This window comes from Micromonas pusilla, assembly GCF_000151265.4.
Source record: "Micromonas pusilla CCMP1545 genomic scaffold MICPUCscaffold_15, whole genome shotgun sequence".
NCBI lineage: Eukaryota > Viridiplantae > Chlorophyta > Mamiellophyceae > Mamiellales > Mamiellaceae > Micromonas > Micromonas pusilla.
In genome coordinates, this window is record NW_003315896.1 from 196,650 (window position 1) to 214,816 (window position 18,167).

At 66.5% G+C, this 18,167-nt stretch overlaps 5 protein-coding genes across 5 annotated transcripts; 3 read left to right on the forward strand and 2 right to left on the reverse strand.

Moving 5' to 3' along the window:
* Positions 1-4,451: 4,451 nt before the first annotated feature.
* MICPUCDRAFT_65766 (uncharacterized protein) lies at positions 4,452-6,679 on the forward strand (the record flags this gene model as incomplete). Its single annotated transcript, XM_003063557.1, has 1 exon — positions 4,452-6,679. One exon carries the CDS (start codon positions 4,452-4,454, stop codon positions 6,618-6,620), a length of 2,169 nt encoding a protein of 722 aa, XP_003063603.1. The 3' UTR covers positions 6,621-6,679.
* On the reverse strand, positions 6,632-9,994 carry MICPUCDRAFT_29852 (uncharacterized protein). Its single transcript, XM_003063736.1, has 3 exons — positions 9,566-9,994; positions 7,996-9,435; positions 6,632-7,779 (listed from the first exon to the last, which is right to left on the reverse strand). The coding sequence occupies exons 1-3, from the start codon at positions 9,749-9,751 to the stop codon at positions 6,661-6,663; spliced, it is 2,745 nt and encodes a 914-aa protein (XP_003063782.1). The 5' UTR covers positions 9,752-9,994; the 3' UTR covers positions 6,632-6,660.
* Positions 9,995-10,302: 308 nt separating this feature from the next.
* On the forward strand, positions 10,303-12,849 carry MICPUCDRAFT_53421 (uncharacterized protein; the record flags this gene model as incomplete). The annotated part of the gene is made up of 1 exon (XM_003063558.1): positions 10,303-12,849. The coding sequence occupies one exon, from the start codon at positions 10,303-10,305 to the stop codon at positions 12,847-12,849; it is 2,547 nt and encodes an 848-aa protein (XP_003063604.1).
* A 65-nt stretch (positions 12,850-12,914) lies between these two features.
* MICPUCDRAFT_53422 (major facilitator superfamily) lies at positions 12,915-14,453 on the reverse strand (the record flags this gene model as incomplete). Its single annotated transcript, XM_003063737.1, has 1 exon — positions 12,915-14,453. One exon carries the CDS (start codon positions 14,451-14,453, stop codon positions 12,915-12,917), a length of 1,539 nt encoding a protein of 512 aa, XP_003063783.1.
* Positions 14,454-14,656: 203 nt separating this feature from the next.
* MRE11 (Mre11 DNA repair/recombination protein) lies at positions 14,657-17,538 on the forward strand (the record flags this gene model as incomplete). Its single annotated transcript, XM_003063559.1, has 3 exons — positions 14,657-14,955; positions 15,070-15,134; positions 15,272-17,538. The coding sequence occupies 3 exons, from the start codon at positions 14,657-14,659 to the stop codon at positions 17,536-17,538; spliced, it is 2,631 nt and encodes an 876-aa protein (XP_003063605.1).
* Between the last annotated feature and the right edge of the window lie 629 nt (positions 17,539-18,167).

Below are 18,167 nucleotides of genomic sequence, written 5' to 3' on the forward strand. Positions count from 1 at the left end.
CGTACTCGAGCGCGAGCTCGGCGACGTCGTCCAGGGTGGGATGCACCGCGCCACCGGATTGCGCGAACGTGAGCGCGCCCATTATCGTAGGTCGCGATGCGAGGAGAGAGACGCGCGGAGAGGCGAGTATGTCCGCGCGGAGGGCGTTCGCGCGTGAACGACGATGCGTGCTCGCACGGCGCGGGTCGGTGAAGTGCGAGACGGTCCGCCTCGCGAGCGGCGACGCGAGCGGCTCGCGGAGGAAAAAACGCTTTCGACAAGGAGACGAAAAATCGAACGAAAAATCACAGAAAGCCGTTGGAAGGACCGACGACCGTCCCCACCGCGACCGGGGACGGCGCGATAACGCGCGACCCCTCCGCGCGCGCGGCATTGTTCGCGGCGTGCCGACCGCAGCAGCACACCAGTCGCGCATCGACCGCGGCGGTGATACCTAAACGGCGCACAGAGCGGAGCGCCGCGTTTTCCACGAACGAGGGGGAAGTGCGCGCGCGTCGTCGAAAACGAGAGAGGGCACATCGCGACGACGTCCGAGCGTGAGGAGGCCGCGCGTGGACCCGCGAGCGCGATGACGTACGAAGAAGCGGATACCGAGTCGCTCGTGTCCTCTCGCCAGTACACTCCGGTGAAGGAGAAGACGACCCCCCGCGCGGCGAAGGTGCGCATCGCGCGCGCGCGCTCGGTCCTTCGCGTCGGCGTCGCGGGATGAATCGCATCGTTGGCTGTTTCCCCTCTTCGCGCCCCGTCCCGACGCGCGTCCGTCTTCGTCGACGCGCGGCGTATCCCGCGAACTCGAACGCGTCTTGACGCCGTTCCCCTCACATCACGCGAACGCGCAGGTCCAATCGCAGAACGGGATGGTAGAAGAGGAGAAGTTCCTCGCGCTCGAGCAAGAGAATCGCCGCCTGAAGAAGGAAGCGGTCGAGCGCGATGTGAAATTCAAGCAAACCGTCGCTCGGCTCGCGCGCGCGGAGGAAGCCGCGAAGCGCGCGACGATCGCGTTATCGAGCAAGCGCGCGACCGGCGGCGGCACCCCGGGCGGCCCCACCTCCTCGCGGCTGTTCTCCGCGGAGCAGAAAGTCGCGGAGCTCGAGGAGGAGGCGCGGGATTTAACGCGCAAACTCACGCGCGAGCACGAGCGCGGGTTGCACTTTAAGAACTTGTGCAAGGAGTACAAAGCGAAGCTCGACGACGCGCTTCGAGCGGCGCGGGCGCGACCGCCGCCGGTGCAATCGCGCGCGTCCACGACGCCGAAGAGGCAGGAGGCGCCGTCGTTCAGCAAGCGACGCGCGAGCGAGGATGGCGCCACCGCGGAGGCGCTTCGCCTCGAACGCGTCCGAACCGCGTCGCTCGCGGCGGAACGCGACGAGCTCCGCCGGCTTTTACACGCCGCGGGCGGCAAGGTGCCCGGGATGAAAGCCGGCGGCGCGTCCTTGTCGGCTGGGACGGACGGCGAGTGGGTGCTCGAACACTTCGTCAGCAACGGCACGCCGTACCTCCTCGACCGTCAGACGCTCAAGGTGTACTCGAAGCCCGCGACGGCGAAGGATTGGCCGTCGCCGGTCGGCAGGCTCGTCAACGGGCAACTGCACGCGCCGCCGCAGGCGGATGACCTGTTCAAGGCGCTGGATTCTTACTTGAAGCGCGAGCGCGTGCACTTGAAGGAGGCGTTCGACTCGTTCGACGCGAACGACTCCGGCGTCCTCTCCGCGTCGGAGCTCGGAAGGTTCCTTCAAGCCGTGATGGGCGGCGCGAAGCCGAGCCAGCAGAAGTACTTCCAGGCGATGCTCGACATCAACGGCGACGGGAAGGTGACGTACCCGGAGATGGTCGAATCTCTGAAGCAGTGCATCTTGATCGGGCAGAAAGCCTCCGCCGCCGGCGCCTCCGCGGAGCTGAGCGACCTCGTCAAGAAGGTGAAGGATTACATCTCGAGCAAAAACACCACCGTCGCCGTCGTGTTCGCGCACTTCGACAAGGACCGCGACGGGAAGCTCGACCAGAACGAGCTCCTCGCGATGTTCACGAAGCTCGTCCCGCGCCTCACCACGCAAGACAAGCGCTTCCTACTCGCGCACGTCACGAAGCTCGACATGGACGGCGACGGGAAGATTTCCCTCGCGGAGTTGAGACAGGCGCTGAGAGCGGTGAAGATCGCGTTCGCGTCCGCGCCGGGTACGCCGTCGACCAACTCGGTGACGTTCGCGCGGCCGATGGCGACGAACGCGGCAGCCCCCGAGCAACTCGTCCTCACGGAGCAGATTGTGCAGGGCGGGACGTACTTGGTCGACAAGAAGACGAATTACGTGTACAACGCGTTGTCGTCCCCGAACGAGGTTTTACGGCCTCTCGGGAAGCTCGCCGGCGGCGTCGTGACGCGCCCGCCGACGTCCGCGGACTTGGTCGGGACCATGGACGCGACGCTGAAGCGCGAACAAGCGCGCTTGAAGGACATCTTCGACGCGCACGACGGCTCCAAGACTGGCAGCCTGACGATGAACGAGCTCGAGAGCATGTTACAAAAACTCATCGTCGGCGCGTCGAGCGCGGACGTGCACTTTTTCCGGACGCTCGTGGACGCCAACTCGGACGGGCGCGTCGCGTACCCCGAGCTCGTCGCGTGCATCAAAGACATCATCAGCGCGAGCCAGGCGACCGCGGAACGCGCGAACATGGACGTCGAGCGCGCGCTGCAAGAGTTCAAGAACGTCGTCAGAGGCAACCAGAGGGACGTCCGCGCCGGGTTCGGCGGCGGCGCGTTGTCGTACCCGCGGCTGCTCGACCTGGTGAAGCGGTTCACCCCGAACGCGTCCGCGCAAGCGCGTCGGTACGTGATCACGTTCCTCCGCCAGCTCGACCTCGATAACCGAGGAAGCGTCGCGTACGAGGACATGGCGCACGCGCTCAGGGTGCTCGACGTCCACGTCGTCGCCGCGGATGGCGTCTCTCCGAGCCAGGGCGTGCCGCAGCCGCGTCAGGGCGCCGCGGACGAGTGGTACCTCGAAGAGACGCTCTTGAACGGGCACAGCTACCTCATCGACCGGCACACGATGCGCGTGTACACGCACGCGACGGGTAAGCTCCCGAAGCTCGCGGGGAGGATGCAAGGCGGGAGACTCGTCCCGTTCGAGCGCTCGCAAGAGGACCGGTTCATTCAAGGCCTCGACGGGTATCTCAAGACGCAGCAGAAGAGGCTCAAGGACGTGTTCGACACGTTCGACCGCGACAAGCAAGGGTCGCTGAACCGCGCGGAGGTGACGAACATCCTTCGCGCGATCCTTCCGGACGCGTCCGCGGGGGACGTGCAGTACTTCCGCATGCTCCTCGACTTGAACGGCGACGGCGAAGTGTCCTTCGCGGAGTTTTGCGACGGCGTCAAAGAAGCGATCGCGGAGGCGAAGCACGCCGCCCCGAACGAGTCCGAGATGTCGGCCGTCCTCAAGACGATCAAGCAAAAACTCGCGATCGGCGGCGTGAACCTCTCCGTCGCGTTCGGGAAGCACGACAAGGGAAGGACCGGGTACATCTCCCACCACGAGGCGTTGTCGATGCTCCGGTCGCTCGTGCCGTCGCTGACGACGTCGAACCTTCGCCAGCTCGTGCACCACCTGCGCGCCGCGGACGCGGAGAACGTCGGGCGCGTCACGCTCCCTGAACTGTTCCAGATTCTCGGGATGTCCGAGATCAAGCGCGTCGCGACGCCGTCTGGGCCGTCCAACGCGGTCGCGGTGATGACCCCCGGGTCGTACGGCGGCGGCGGCGGCGATCCCGCGGAGCTCGCGAACTTGCGCGAAGCCGCGTCCGAGGTTGCGTACCTCCGACAGCAGCTCCGGGACAGCAAGGCGCTGTGCGACGAGCTCGAGGCGTCGCTCAAGCGAGAGAGAGAGACGAACGTGCCGCAGTACCCGTTCCCGAGCGGCGGCGAAGGGAACGAGACGTCGTACACCGCGAGCGAGCTCCACGGGGAGATCAAATCCGCGTGGGAACGCGCGGGCGTGCTCCAAAAGCGGTACCACGAGGCGCAGACCGCGCTCGGGACGATGAAGTCGAACCACACGAGGGTGCTTCAGCAGCTCGACGACACGCACAAGCGTCTGAACGCGGAGCGCAAGGAGAACCTGAAGCTCTCCGCGGAGGAAAAGCGGCTCGCGATGGAGCTCGAGACGGCGCGAGAGATTGAACCGATGCTCGAACAAGCGAGGAAAGAACGCCTCGCGCTCGAGAAGGAGAACCACTCCCTGCTCGCGGCGGCGATGAACGCGCCGTCGGAGGCGCAGTCCGAAGCGCGCAGGCTTCGCTCGCTCATGGTCGAGGCGCAGCGCGAGCGCGCGGCTGCGGAGTTGCGCGAGGCGGACCTGAAGAGGACGCTCGCGTCCCTCGGCGGCGGCGGTCTCGAAGACGCGAAGCTGACGAAGATGGACCGCGACCGTCTCCGCGTGGACTTATCCCGAATGGAAGTCGAGCTCGAGGCGGCCAACGATAAGATTCGCATCTTCATGGAGATGGGGAACGCGAACCGGCTCATGGACGCGGCGAAGGGCTCCGCGGTCGTCGTCGCGGACGACAAGCTCGACGAAGGTTCCTTGCGCGCGGAGCTCCGCGGATTGCGCGAGACGTACTCGGACCAAGTCGAGGAGATGCACAAGGCGCAGAAGATGCTTCGACTGGAGGAGGCGCAAGTCGCGGACTTGCGCGTCGCGCTCGCGGAAGAGAAGGCGCGCGCGGACAAACTCAACGAGGATCTGTACAGGCGCGTGCAAGCGCACGAGGCGGAACTCGAGCGCCGGCAGAAGAAGATTCACAAGCTCGAGGCGCAGCTCCGACGCGTCCTCTCCGGCGGTTCCGTCGCGGACGAGCCGGCGCCGCAGACGATGCGCGCGAGCGTGAACGGGCTCAAGAACATCTCCAAGGCGGACGAAGAGGACATGGACGACCTCGCGCTCGGGGAGAACATCTTCGAACTCCGCCTCCTCGGCGTGGACATCGAGAAGGACGCCGTGGACGAGGCGAACCCGGCGACGTTCATGACGGTGGATTTCTTCGAGCACGAGACGCAAGCGACGGCGGTGCAGAACGGCCTGAACGTGACCGTGGACCACACGCTGCAGTACATCGTCAAGGCGGACGCGTTCTTCCTGGAGTACCTCGACACGAAGCACCTACCCGTGGAGCTCAACAAGAGCCTCGGGATGGACTTCGCGACGCTCGGGGTGGCGCGCGTGAACTTGAAGCGCGTCCTCGACGACGCGCGCGCAGGGCACGACCCGAAGCAGCCGCCGGTGCACTTCTGCGACGTCGTCGGGAGGTCCGGGGAGATCATAGCGCGTCTGCGGTACGCCGCGTTCATGCGCAAGAGCATCCACGCCGCGCTGAAGGAGTACTCCATGCGCCCGGCTTTGCCGCAAGTCGTCGACGCGAGCGATCCGATCGCGGCCGCGTTCGCCGCCGCGCGGAACGCGTCCTCGCGGACGCCGTCTACGCTCATGAAGATCGAGCTGTCTTGCTGCAGAGAACTGGTGCCGCGCACGGGAGAGCCCGGCGCGATGGTGCCGTACTGCAGCTACACCTTCCCCGGCCTCGCCGGGCACGACACCATCTACGGCCGAGGCTCCAACCCGGACTTCAACGACGTTCACGAGTTCCCGCTCGTGCGCACGACGGACCTCGAAACTCGATTGGAGCGATCTGCGATGGAGGTGATCGCGTTCGACGACGCGGACATGGACTTGGAAGGCGCGGGCGTCATCGGCATCGCGCGCGTGGACCTCGGGCCGTTAGCGAAGGGTCTTCCCGTGCAGGGCGCGTATCCGCTGTTCTCGCAGACTCGGGAGAAGAGGGGCACGGTGTACGTCAGCGTGTCGTGGAAGGACCCGTCGCACGATCCCTCGACGACGTCGAAGTATGAGCTCCCGCCGCCGGCGCGCGGCGCCGCGGCGGTGTCCGCGCCGTACGTCGGCACCAGAGGGGAGTTTGACATCGAAGAGGACCGGGGCGCGATCGGCAAGGTGACGCCGTCGTCGCCGGCGAGCACGTCGCTCGCGCGGCTCGGGACGGGGGGGAAGCCCGGGAGCCGGAGGTACGACGACTCCGTGGACGCGCCCGGGTGGAAGGAACAGACTTCCGTCGCCGGCGGCGGGCGAGCCGCGGACGCGGCGGGCGCGCGGGATAACGTGGTCGTGTCCATCGGCCAGCTCGAGCTCGGGAGCGCGTTGTTCCACGACCACCGCGTGAGGCAGATGTTCATGCTGTTCGAGTTCATGCCCAAGTTCCACAGGGACGACCAGCAGCAGACGAAGCCGGTGAAAAAGACGGGACAGGTCTTGGACTTTGCGTACACGAGGGCGTTTTCCACGAAGGACGCGGGGTTACGGAAGGCGCTCGCGAGCGTTTTACGCGGGCACAACGAGGACGAGTCCACGATCCCGTTTTGCCTCGTGAGCGACGACAACGGGATCGACTTCGAGGACATCGGCTTCTGCGAGGTCAAGCTCGCTGACTTGTTGGAGGGCGACTTGCTCGACAAGCGCGTGGAGGTGTTGGACAAGAACAACGTCGCGATCGGGCACGTCACGCTGTCCGTCGTTGCTTCCGCGGCTTTGAAGTCGATTATGAAGGATTAGTGGGTTTTAGTGGTTCGTGTAAGTATGTTTATTCAACGCGTCAATCGATCGACGCTTTCGACAATTTCTCCGTCACCTTGTCCGCCTTGGACGATTTAGACTTCTTCTCCTTTTTCTCCTTGCCGGAGCCCTTCTTGTCCTCGGAAGCGTCCTCTCCGGCGGCTTCTTTCTCCTTCTTCGCCGCCTTTTTCGCAGCCTTTTTCGCCTTCGCCTTTTTCTCCTTCTCCTTTTCCTTCTTCCTCTCCGACTTGTGCTTCCGCTCCCGTCGCTCCGGGACTTGAAACGCGGACCGACCGCCGCCCTCGTTCTCGTACGGATCATACGTCGGGTACGCCTCCACCGTCGGCATGTCCTCCCCTCTCGCGAGCGGCGCGAGCGGGTCGTACGTCCCGAGACCGGCGTGCATGTCGCTCGCGGAAACTTTGGGCGCGTACCGCGCCGCCGCGCCCGCGTCTTGGTACTCGCTCGCGTACTCTTCCTCGCTCGAGTCGTCGTCCTCGCCCTTGATCACCGGCCGCGACGCGTTCCCGGCGTAGCTCTGCTTCATGTACTCCGTGAGCTCCGGCTCCGGCGCGGCCTCCACCTCTGGCGCCGCGCCTTTCCGGTTCTTTTTCCCCTTCTTTTTCTTCTCCCCGGAGGCGTCGTCGCCGAGGTAGTACATGCTCTGTTTCTCCCGGTGCGACTTGAGCATCTTCCTCGCGTCTTTCTCCTCGCGCGCGATTTGCTCCTTCGTCTTCCGCGCGGTGAACAGATCCGTGACCGGCTTCGACTTGGACCCTTTGCTCCGTTTCTTCCGCCCCTCCGCGCCGCCGTCCTCGTCGTCCTCGTCGTCGCTGCTGAGGAGGAGCCCGTCCCACTCCTTGGAAAGAGGCGCGGATAGCCCTAACGCCGCGGGAGCTTCGACCTTCTTCTGCGCCCTGTGCGACACCGGCTGGATCTCCTCCGAGAGCGCGAGCGAGAACTGCTCCATGATCGCGGTCCCTCGCCCGAGGGTCGCGTCCTCCGCGGAGCTCGCGAGCTCCAAAATCGTCGACAGCTGGCACGAACGCTCTCTCACTTCCAAGTGCAAGCTGTTCTTGAACGGCTTGAGGTTCTCTTGAATCATCTCGCACATCGCCGTCAGCTCCGCGGTCATCGGCACGAGCTTCGCCTCGGGGATCTCCGGGTCCGCGTACGCCTTCGCCGCGGCGTCGCGCGCCGCCGCCGCCGCCTTCGCCGCGTCGGCTTTCGCCTCCGCGTCCTCCTCCGCCACCGGCACGGCGTCGTCGCCCCCGACCGAGGAAGGCACCTCCACGCCGACGACGAGCTCGTGCGGCGCGAGCACCGCGGCGGGCGGCTGCGGCGGCGGCCGCGCGCGAATCGCGTGCATCGCCACCGCGGACGCGTACACCTTCAGAAGCGACTGGACGTACACAGCTTGCGCGTGCGCGGGGAGATTCGTCACCGAAGGGTTCGACAGCGCTTTGATAACCTCCGCGTGGTCCGTGACGAAGCACGCGTACTCGCCGATGATCCATGCGATCGACTTCAGCGCCTCCGGGACGGTCTTGTTCGCGGGCGTGCTCTCGAGCAAGGAGCCGTCCAACAGAAGCGGCTTGAGGATCGCAACCGCGGACTCTCTCACCACCTCGACGCGCAGGCAAATGTCGATGAGCTGCTCGCCGACTAATCCGCCGTGGCACGACGCGGGGACCTGCACCAAGTCCGCGAGGACGGTGAGATACCACACGAAATCCGTCACGAGCGCGTACCGGTCGTTCATGCACACGTGCACGACGGACCACACGAGCTCGTCGCGGAACCGCTGCTCCGCGCGGCCCATGGCGCCCATGAGATGCGCCGTCGTGTCCATCAACGTCTTCTTCGTGACTAACCCTCGGACGATCTTCAGCGCGCAGTACTGGATGTTGCTGTCCTCGTGCTCGACGCAGCCGAAGATGTTCCCTTTGTGCTCCGCGACGATCCGCGGGTGCGTCTCGAGGAGAAACGTCAGCGCGTGCAATGCGAGATATTTGATGTTCGGGTCTTGGTCGTCGAGCATGTCCTTGAGCTTGTCCACCGCCTGTCGCACGATCTTCTCCTGGGTCGTCATCCCGCCGACGACGGTGCGGATGCACTCGTACATCAGCGACTTCGCGGAGGTCGTCTCTAAGATCTCCGAGAGCGGCCCGACGAGCTTCTTCGCGAGTCGCGGCTCGAGCGGCGTGAGCGCTCCGAAAACCTTCACGAGCTTGATCGTCATCCAGTTGCTGCTCGACGTAGTGAGCAGCTTGTAAAACTTCGGCGCGAGCGGCAGGTACGTCTTCGGGTTGTGCATCGCGAGCTCGGAGAGGACGGTCACCGCGGCCTGGACCACGGACTGGTCGTCGTCTTCCAAGCACTCGGTGAGACGCGCGAACGACGGCCGCAGCGCCTCGGGGTACCGCAGGAAACACTTGTACAGACACAAGCACGCGCGTCGGCGCAGATCCGGCTTATGGTTGTTCAGCAACGAGTACACGTCCGCGACGAGGGTCTGCGACAGCTCCGGGGTCACGATGTTTCCGAGGCACGAGATCGCGAGCGCCGCCTCCGCCGGGTTCGGCGACGCGAGATCCTTCTTCAGTAAGTTTGGAATCAACAGCACGACGTCGGTGTCGTCGCCGAACGATTGCGTCGCGGCGAGGTACCCGACGCGCTTGTACTTCACGTTCACGCTGACGCTCATGAGCTCGACGACGTGGAACGACGCCCAGTTCATGTTGAACCCCAGGGTGTGGAGGTACGTCGCTTTCTCGAGCGCGACGGCTTTCGTGCGAACGTCCGGGCTCACGATCTGGGATTGGAGTTGGAATTGGCGAGAGGGGTTCGGACCGGGTCAGATCGCGCGATCGAACGACGAGCGGGGGACCGCGACGCGCGGGGAGGGTCGAAACGGGGTCGATCCGGAGTCGACAGCGGCGCACCTCCGTGCGAATGTCCTGGAGGCACTTGTTGATGAAGTTCTTCTGGCTGCCGTCGCCCTTTTGCGCGCGTATCGCCGTGATCATGTCTTTGAGGTTCTTCTGGAACATATACGTCGACGCCGAGCCCATCATGCTGCTCTCCGGCTTCAGCCGGCGCTGGGATCCGAGCGATGACATGGACGACATCGTGCGCGGACGGTCTCACGCCTCGACCCCCCGCGCGCGTCTCTTAGAACGACGACGAACCGCGGCCGATGGTGAATCGCGAGGAGGCCGCGCCTATTTTCCGCCACCGACGACGATTCGCCTCGATCGGGAGTCGCGACCGGTCTCGCGCGGACGTCGCCCGCCGACGATCGATCGAACGCGACCGCTTCTCTCCTTCGCTCACTCTCGGTGAGGTGCGACCGTCGCCCGTGCGCCTCGCGCGCCAGGGAATGGGACCTCGGCGGCGTCGAGACGGCAATTCGCTCGCGCTCAACACCCCTGCAGTTCGCCTCAAGTTGAGACGAAATTCGACCTGAGTCGCGTTCACACTTGATTGTAACGTTTTTCACCCACCATTCGGTTTCAACATTTGATGGCGTCCCCTTTCAACTTACCGATGAACATATTTTGACTGAAGGCGGCGCAGCGAGCAGGTGCAGGTCGTTGAACGCCAGGGATTCGCCGCTTCGCCGTAGCCGCCACATCGAACGGGGCAGCGTCGCGCGTCACACGCCTCCGGCGCACCCATCATGGGCGTCCTCGATGGCAACGCGGACTCCTCGACCGTGGTCCTCGCCAGGCACGGCACCGCGGTCCTCGGCGCGTGCGCCGCCCCCGGGGGCGCGGCGGCCACGGTGCAGGGCGACGGCGTGCACGTGCACGATCGCGAGACGCAGACGCGCGCGCGGTCGTGGGCGGTCGGCCGAGGCCACGGCTTCGCGGCGCCGGCGACGTACGACGCCGGGAGCGGGATGTACTTCGCGGCGATTCTGCCCCCGGGCGGGAGGGAAGATCCCGCGCTCGTCGCGTGGACGAAGGACGATCCCGCGGCGAGCCTCGACGCCGCCGTGGGCGGGGGCTCGACGCGGTTACCGGACGGCGTCGCCGCGCTCGTGCCCGTGGGCGAGGGCGACGATCGCGCGGAAGGCGGCGGCGTCCTCGCCGTGGACGGCCACGGCGGCGTTCGATGGTTCGGTCCCGACGCGAGGAAGCTCGCGGCCGCGCCCGGCGCGACCGGCGGCGCGGACGAGAAGCGGAGACGCGTCGTGGAGGCGGCGTCCGCGGCGTCGCCGACGGGCGGCGGCGGCGTCCTCGTCGTGACGTCCGACGCCGCTTCCGGCCGCGGCGTCACCGGCGGCGGCGGGAACCGCGTCGCGGCGCTGTACCGCGCCAAGGGCGGCGAGCACAGCGGCAGGAGCGTCGAGACGGTGTGGGAGGTCGTCATAGAGCCGGGGCACGGGAACGACGACGGCGCGCGCGTCGTCGCCGCCGCCGCGGACGACGACCACCTGTGCATGTTTTGGTCGAACGACGAGTGGTGCGCGTACGACCCTAAGGCGACGCCGAAACATCCGGAAGACAAGGGCTTATGGGACGAGCCCGGGGTGCCGACGAGGAAACTTCAGATCGCCGCCGGCGCGGGCACGCCTTCCATGGAAAACCTCTCGCTGAATAAGAGCGGAAAAGGCAAACGCTCGGGGCGGGAGACGACGAACACGAGCTCTACCGACGCGCTCCCCGCCGCGACGCTCGCGGCGATGGGCGGCGGGTACTTCCTCCTCGCGATCGTCGGCGCGCCCGGGAGCGACGGCGGCGCGCGGCTCGCGATCGTGGACGCGAAGTACGGCGCGGTGCAGAGCGTCGACGACGTCGGCGGCGGCGGCGGCGGCGGCGGCGGCGGCGGCGCGGATGACGGCGTCGCCGCGATCGTCCTCCCCGACGACGGCGACCGCGCGTCTCGAACGATCATCACGTGCCACGCGGGCGAGGTCATCCTGTCCGAGATGGATACCCCGCCGAAGTTGAGCCTCCTTGCGGTCATGGGGAAGCTGTGCGCCGACGAGCGCGGCGAGCCGGCGAGGATTCTCCTCGGGAAGGAGGGCTTCAAAGCCGCGAACAAGCCGGCGCAGTACGGTATTTACAAGCCGAAGATGCCGACCGAAGATCAGATCCCGCGTAAGAAAGCGAACGAACCCTTGACGTTCCTCGGGGACCCGAGAGAGAGCGACTGGTGGAACGACGGCTTCGAGAAGAGCGAGAGGATGGCGATCGAGACGATCGAACTCTTCGACGGCGACGCCCCGCTCGACGAGGACGCCGCGTTGAAAGCGATCGACCCGTTCTTAAACGGCGACGAGATGTTCGCGCCGCTCGCGTTGGACGCGGTCATCCGCGGGTGCGTGAAGAACAAACTGTGGGAGCTCCTTAGGGGCGTCATCGGGCGAGGATTCGTCACCGGCTCCGCGGCGGCGCCGCAGCTCGTCAGGGCGTACATCGAGAACGACCGCGCGTTGGACCTCGAAAAGTTTTACGTCCAGGCGATCGAGTACGATCCGCTCGACATCCGACGCGCGCTGGACGCCATCTTACCCGACTGCGACGGGCCGTCGTTCTCGGCGGAGGCGCTCGCCGCGGTGAAGGCGAGGCACGTCAAGATCGCGAAACTCGCGGTCAGAGATGCGGAACGCGCGGAGAAGGAGAGGCGAGAGACGAAACAAAAACACGGCACGTACGCGGAGAAGGAACAACGCGCGAAGGCGTCGCTCGCGCGCGCGCGCGTGTGCACCGCCTCCGTGGAGGCGTTCCCGGAGACGCCGTACGCGTGCGCGCTTCACTTCGTCGTGAGCTACGCGCTCGATTCCGTGACCGCGGCGAGGACGCTCTTGGGGCTGCCGATGTCCGCGGCGACGAAGCTCGTCGCGTACCTTTCAAAGTGGCTCGCCGTCTACGCCGGCGAGGGCGACGACGGGCCGATCGACCCGGAGATCGACCAGCTCGTCGCGATGCCGACGATGACGTCGATCGTGACGTGGACGAACGGGATCATCGACTCGCACTTCAGCTCGCTCGCGATGGCGACGTCGTCGAAGGGCGGGGAGAGCGACGGCGGCGCCGAGAGCGCGGAGGACGCGGAGGTGGAAGCGCTGAAGAAGAACGCGGAGAAGCTGCAGCGGGCGTGCGCCGCGGTGGGGAAGATGAAGGGCGCGCTGCAGCACGTTCGGGAGGGCGCGCCGCTGCCGGACGACCAGGGCGTGAAGTCGACGACGTACAGCATCGAGAGGATCGAGGACTGGTGATGGACGGCGTCGCGCTACTTACCGAGCGTCTAATGCGAACGCCAAAGCTGCTAACGCGCGCGCTTCTACTCCATTCCGTCGCTGTCGCTGTCGTCGAGCAACAGCGCCTCTTCTAACCCGTCCAGTCCCGCCTCCTCGTCCTCGTCCTCCGCGCGTTCCTCTCTTCTGTGCCACCACCCGCTCAGCGCCGCGTGCGCGCCCTCGACGACGATCAAAATCCCGGCGACGACGAGCAGCGCGAGCGCCCAGAGCGTCCCCGCTCCCGGGTACCCCAACGCAGACGCGAGACTCGCGCCGAAGAGCTGCCCGAGAAGCTCCCCGGAGAAGTACAGCGACACGAAGACGCCGTTCACCATGTCCACGTACATCGGACCCTCGCGCTTCACCGCGGCCTGGAGCAGCGGCAGCAGCGGCACGAACGCGAGCGCGGATCCGAGGCCGTACACGCACGACGCAGCGAGCACGTTGAGATTCCAACGCGCGACGTCGCTCACCTCGGACGATTCGCGAAGCAACGCGCTCGGACCGAACAAGAGGTGCGCGATAGACATGCACCCCATCCCGACGACGGCGAGCGCGACGTCGCCGACGAGACTGTCGTGCGATATCATCCCCACGATCGGGGTTATGACCGCGTACAGACCCGCTAAGATGGCGTACACGACGCCGATGTTCGACGCGGATAGGTTCAGCGTCTTGCGCAGATGCAACGGCAACGTCGTGGGAATCCCGCCGAAGGACGTGGATATCACCAGCGCCGCGGTCGCGATTGCGACGAACGTCGGGTTCGCGAGTAAGCGTCTAAACTTCGGCTTCTCCTCGTCCTCCCTCGGCGCCTCCGCGTCGACGTTTCGCACCGTCTCCAACGCCCTGGACACGACCGGCGCGGCGAGGAGGACGAGCGCGGCGTTGACGAGCAGAGGCAAGGTTGGGGACGACCCGCCCGCGTCGTACAGGTACCCGCCGATGATGGGCCCTATCAGCGTCCCGAACCCGGCGCTGACTTCCTGCAACCCGGCGGCTATCGACACCGCGTCCGGGACGGCTCTCGTGACGACGCACAGCATCGTGACGCTCTCCAGCGCGATGGCCATTCCCTGAAGGAGACGCATGACCCCCCATACGACGTACCCGGACTCGCCTCCCAAGACGCACAGCGCGACCGCGGCGGCCTGCGCGAGGAGGCCGCACACGACGCATCGCTTCGCGCCGAAGCGCCACGAGAGCCGCTGCGCGAACGGCGACGCGACGAGGACGCCCGCGGGGAGCGCGGAGAAGACGACGCCGACGAGGAACGGCGGCAGCCCCGCGCGTCGGAAGTCGTTCCCGAGGAACGGGAACGGCACGGACGTCGACGCGGTGCTCACGACGGACGCGAAGCAGAACACGCCCATGACGCCGCGGTGTTTCGATAAGATCTCCCACGACGACGTCGGTCGCGTCTCGTCGTCGTCGTCGCGGGACGTCGGTCGCGTCTCGTCGTCGTCGTCGTCGTCGCGGGAGATGCTGACGAGACGCGCGCGGTCGTCCGAGCGCTCGGAGTCCGAGTCGTTCCACGGGTCCAGGGGTCGTCGCTCTTCTCGGTCGCGCTCGCGTCGCGACATCCCTCGAGCTCTCTAGAATCGATGTCGCGATGTGTGACGCATCGTCGTCGTGCGAATCGTGCGCCTCGTGCGCCGCGTAGTGTCGGAGCGACGCCTCGTCGGATTCTTCACTCGCGACGAAACTTGACAGGACTGCGAGTGGTGAAAAAAAAACGCGGGTCGAGACGTTCAGCTCGGTTCGCGCGGCCGCACGACCCCTCAAGATGGCGGACTCCGATGACCTGGACCTCCTCAGGGTCCTCATCGCGACGGACAACCATCTCGGCGTGCACGAGAAGGATCAAGTCCGCAAGGACGACGCGTTCATCACGTTCAGGGAGATATTCGAAATAGCGAAACAGCAGAAAGTCGACTGCGTCTTCCTCGGCGGGGATCTGTTCGACATCAACAAGCCCTCGAGGGAGACGATGGTTCGAACGATGGAGATCCTTCGGGAGTACTGCCTGAACGACAACCCGGTGCAGATCGAGGTCTTGAGCGACCAGACCGTGAACTTTCCGAGGTGCGCGACCCGCGCGCGATGGATGGTTTTTCTCCCGGGTGCCTAGATTCGATCGCCCCTCCCTCTCCCCGCCCAGCAGATCTGACGCGCCCGTCCCCTCGTTCCGCTCCACAGGCGCGGGGTCGTGAACTACGAGGACCCCAACTACAACGTCGGCCTTCCCGTGTTCATGATTCACGGTGCGCGCGCGTCTCGACCCCCCGCGCTCGAGTCGGGACGACCGGGGCGGGTGCCAACCAACCTCCGCGACTCGCTCGTCGCTCCTCCTCCCAGACCGACGCGCCCGGCACCCCCCTCCTCCCTTCCGCGTCCACAGGCAACCACGACGACCCCGCCGGGGGCGAGAACCTCAGCGCGATCGACGTCCTCGCCGCGTGCAACCTCGTGAACTACTTCGGCAAGCACACCCTCGGCGGGTCGGGGACGGGGAAGATTAAGATCAAGCCGGTGCTTCTTCAGAAGGGCGAGACGCGCATCGCGCTGTACGGCCTCGGGTACATACGCGACGCGCGGCTGCATCAGATGTTCAGCGTGAAAGGGAACGTGGAGTGGGCGCGACCGGAGGATAAAGAGGGCATGCGCGTCGGGTCTTGGTTCAACGCGATGCTGATCCATCAGAACCGCGTGCATCACTCGCCGAAAAACGCGATATCGGAGCGGTACCTCCCGTCTTGGCTCGACTTGGTCGTCTGGGGGCACGAACACGAGTGCCTCGTCGAACCCACGGAGGACTGCACGGGCAACTTCAGCATCTCGCAGCCCGGAAGCTCGGTGGTGACGAGCCTCATCGAGGGCGAGGCGAAGAAGAAGCAGATTTTACTCTTGGAAGTCCGAAAGGATCCGGACAACCCGGACGGCGCGCCGTTTTGGCGCACGACGCCGATCCCGCTCGAGACGCCGCGGCCGTTCAAGTACGTCCAACTCTCCCTGAGCGATCGCGCGAAGCTGTCCGCGGAGGACGGCGGGCTCGGGCCGGACTGGAACCCCGGCGACGTCGCGGGCGCGCGGCGCGGCGTGAAGGGCCGAGCCGGCGGCGGCGCGCAACACGAAGCGTGGGTCCACGGCGTGCTCGAGAAGCAAGTCAACGACATGATCGAAGACGCGTGCGCGCCGTTCAAGCAGCGGAAGGTCCCGAGCGCGGACATCCCGCTGCCGCTCGTGCGCGTTAGGGTCGACTACACCGGCGGGTTTAGCACGATAAACGCGCAGAGGTTCGGGCAAAAGTTCGTCGGAAAAGTCGCGAACCCGAACGACTTGCTTCAGTTTTTTAAATCCGCGGCGAGGCGGAAGAAGGACGAGAACGAGCCGTCGAGGCCGGGCGCCGCGGACGAGGACGAGGACGAGGAGCTCATCAACAACCCCGCGGTGCAGGACCAGAAGAGGATCGAAAAGCTCGTGAGCGACAACCTCAGCGCGGGTTTGCAGCTCCTGAGCGAGAACGACCTCTCCAACGCGTTGGACGACTTCGTGAACCGCGACGCGAGCGCCATCGTGAACCTCGTGAAGCAGCGCCTGAAGGATACGCAGACGCTCGCGGAAGAAGACGGCATCGGCGAGGACGACGACGGTTTCATGGAGGACGACGCCGCGCGTCGGGTCGAGGCGGCGGTGCAGCAGCGATTGGCGAGGAGCGCGCCTACGGCGGCGGCGGCGGCGGCGGCGGCGGCGGCGGCCGCGGGCGCGGGCGCCGCGGAGCCGCCCGCGGGGCCGACGCCGATGGAGGCGGCCGCCGCGGAGAGAGAGAAGACGCGGCGGATGATGCAGACGGGCGCGGCGGCGATGAACGAGGAAGCGCTCGACGAAGATTTCGGCGAGGACGCGAGCGCGCCGGCGGCGAGGACCGCGCGCGATGACGACGCGCGGCACGCCGCTCCCGCGGCGAAATCGCCCCCGGCGGCGGCCGCGCCCGCGCGCGGGAGGAGGAGCGCCGCGGCGGCGTCGTCAGGCGGCGGCGGAGGCGGCACGCTCGACGCGTTCCTTCAGCCCGCGTCGTCGACGGGTGGGAGAGGCGGACGCGGCGGACGTGGCGGGCGCGCCGCCGGCAGAGGCCGCGGCCGCGGCCGAGGGAAAGCGGCCGCCGCGGACAGCGACTCCGGCGACGACGACGTCATCGAGGACTCCGAGGATTCTGGGGACGAGGACGTCGTCCCGATGAGCGCGCCCAAGCGCGGCGGCGCGAGGCCGACGCGCGCGGCGAAGGCGGCGGCGGCGACGCGGTCCCGCCGCGGAGCCGCCGCGGACACCCCGGACGAGTTCGAATTCGATGAGCACTCCGACGACGACGACGACGACGACGTCGTCGAGGACTCCGGGGACGACGCCGAGATCGCGACTACGAACCGACGCGGCGCGAAGCGTAAGGCCCCGGCGGCGGCGAAGAAGAAGTCGCCCGCGAAGAAACCAAAAAAGTCTCCGGCGAAGAAGTCGCCGGCGAAGCCTCCGCCCGGGCGCGCGCGCGCGAGCCGCGTGATCGAGATCGACGACAGCGGGGACGAGGACGACGAAGAGGTCCCCGCGACCGCGCGCGGGCGAGCGAGCCGGTCGAGAGGGGGAACGCAGGCGTCGCGAGGGTCGAGGCGGTGATCGCGAGATGGGTCGCGGAGACGGACGACGTCGACGACGACGACGGCGGGAGGGACGACGACGACGACGACGACGACGACGACGACGACGAGGGTGACGAGGACGAGAGAACGCGCGGCGCACGCATAGCATCGACGATCAGTGACACGGAATGCGCGCACAGTACGGTCGCATCACATCACATCGTTTCGTTCTCGCGCGCGGCGGACGGAGAAGCGCGAACGGCTTCGAGGCGCGCGGTGAGACTGCCTCCCATACGACCCCGTTCGCGTGGTGAACGCCGTTCCTTAAGGACTTTTCCCGTCGTCACTCTTCACTCGCGCTTCCCTTTCAACGTTTGACCGGTAAGACGTTCGACTGACCGATCGCTTCACCCACGCAGGCTCATCGTGTTCCTGAGTCTTTCACGCGACGAACGCCCCGAAAGGTTTCGTCAGAATTTTCGCGACTGGCTCGAGAAACGGTCTCGCGACGAGCCACCCGAGCTTGACCATCGGTCGGACGCACAGCCAGACGAGCGCGAACGCGACCGCGAGCGTCACGACGAAGACGGAGTCGGCCTCCTTCGCGGCCGCCGCCGCGGCGTCCGCGCGCTTCGTGGCGTCGTCCTCGAGGACCTCGCCGGCGTC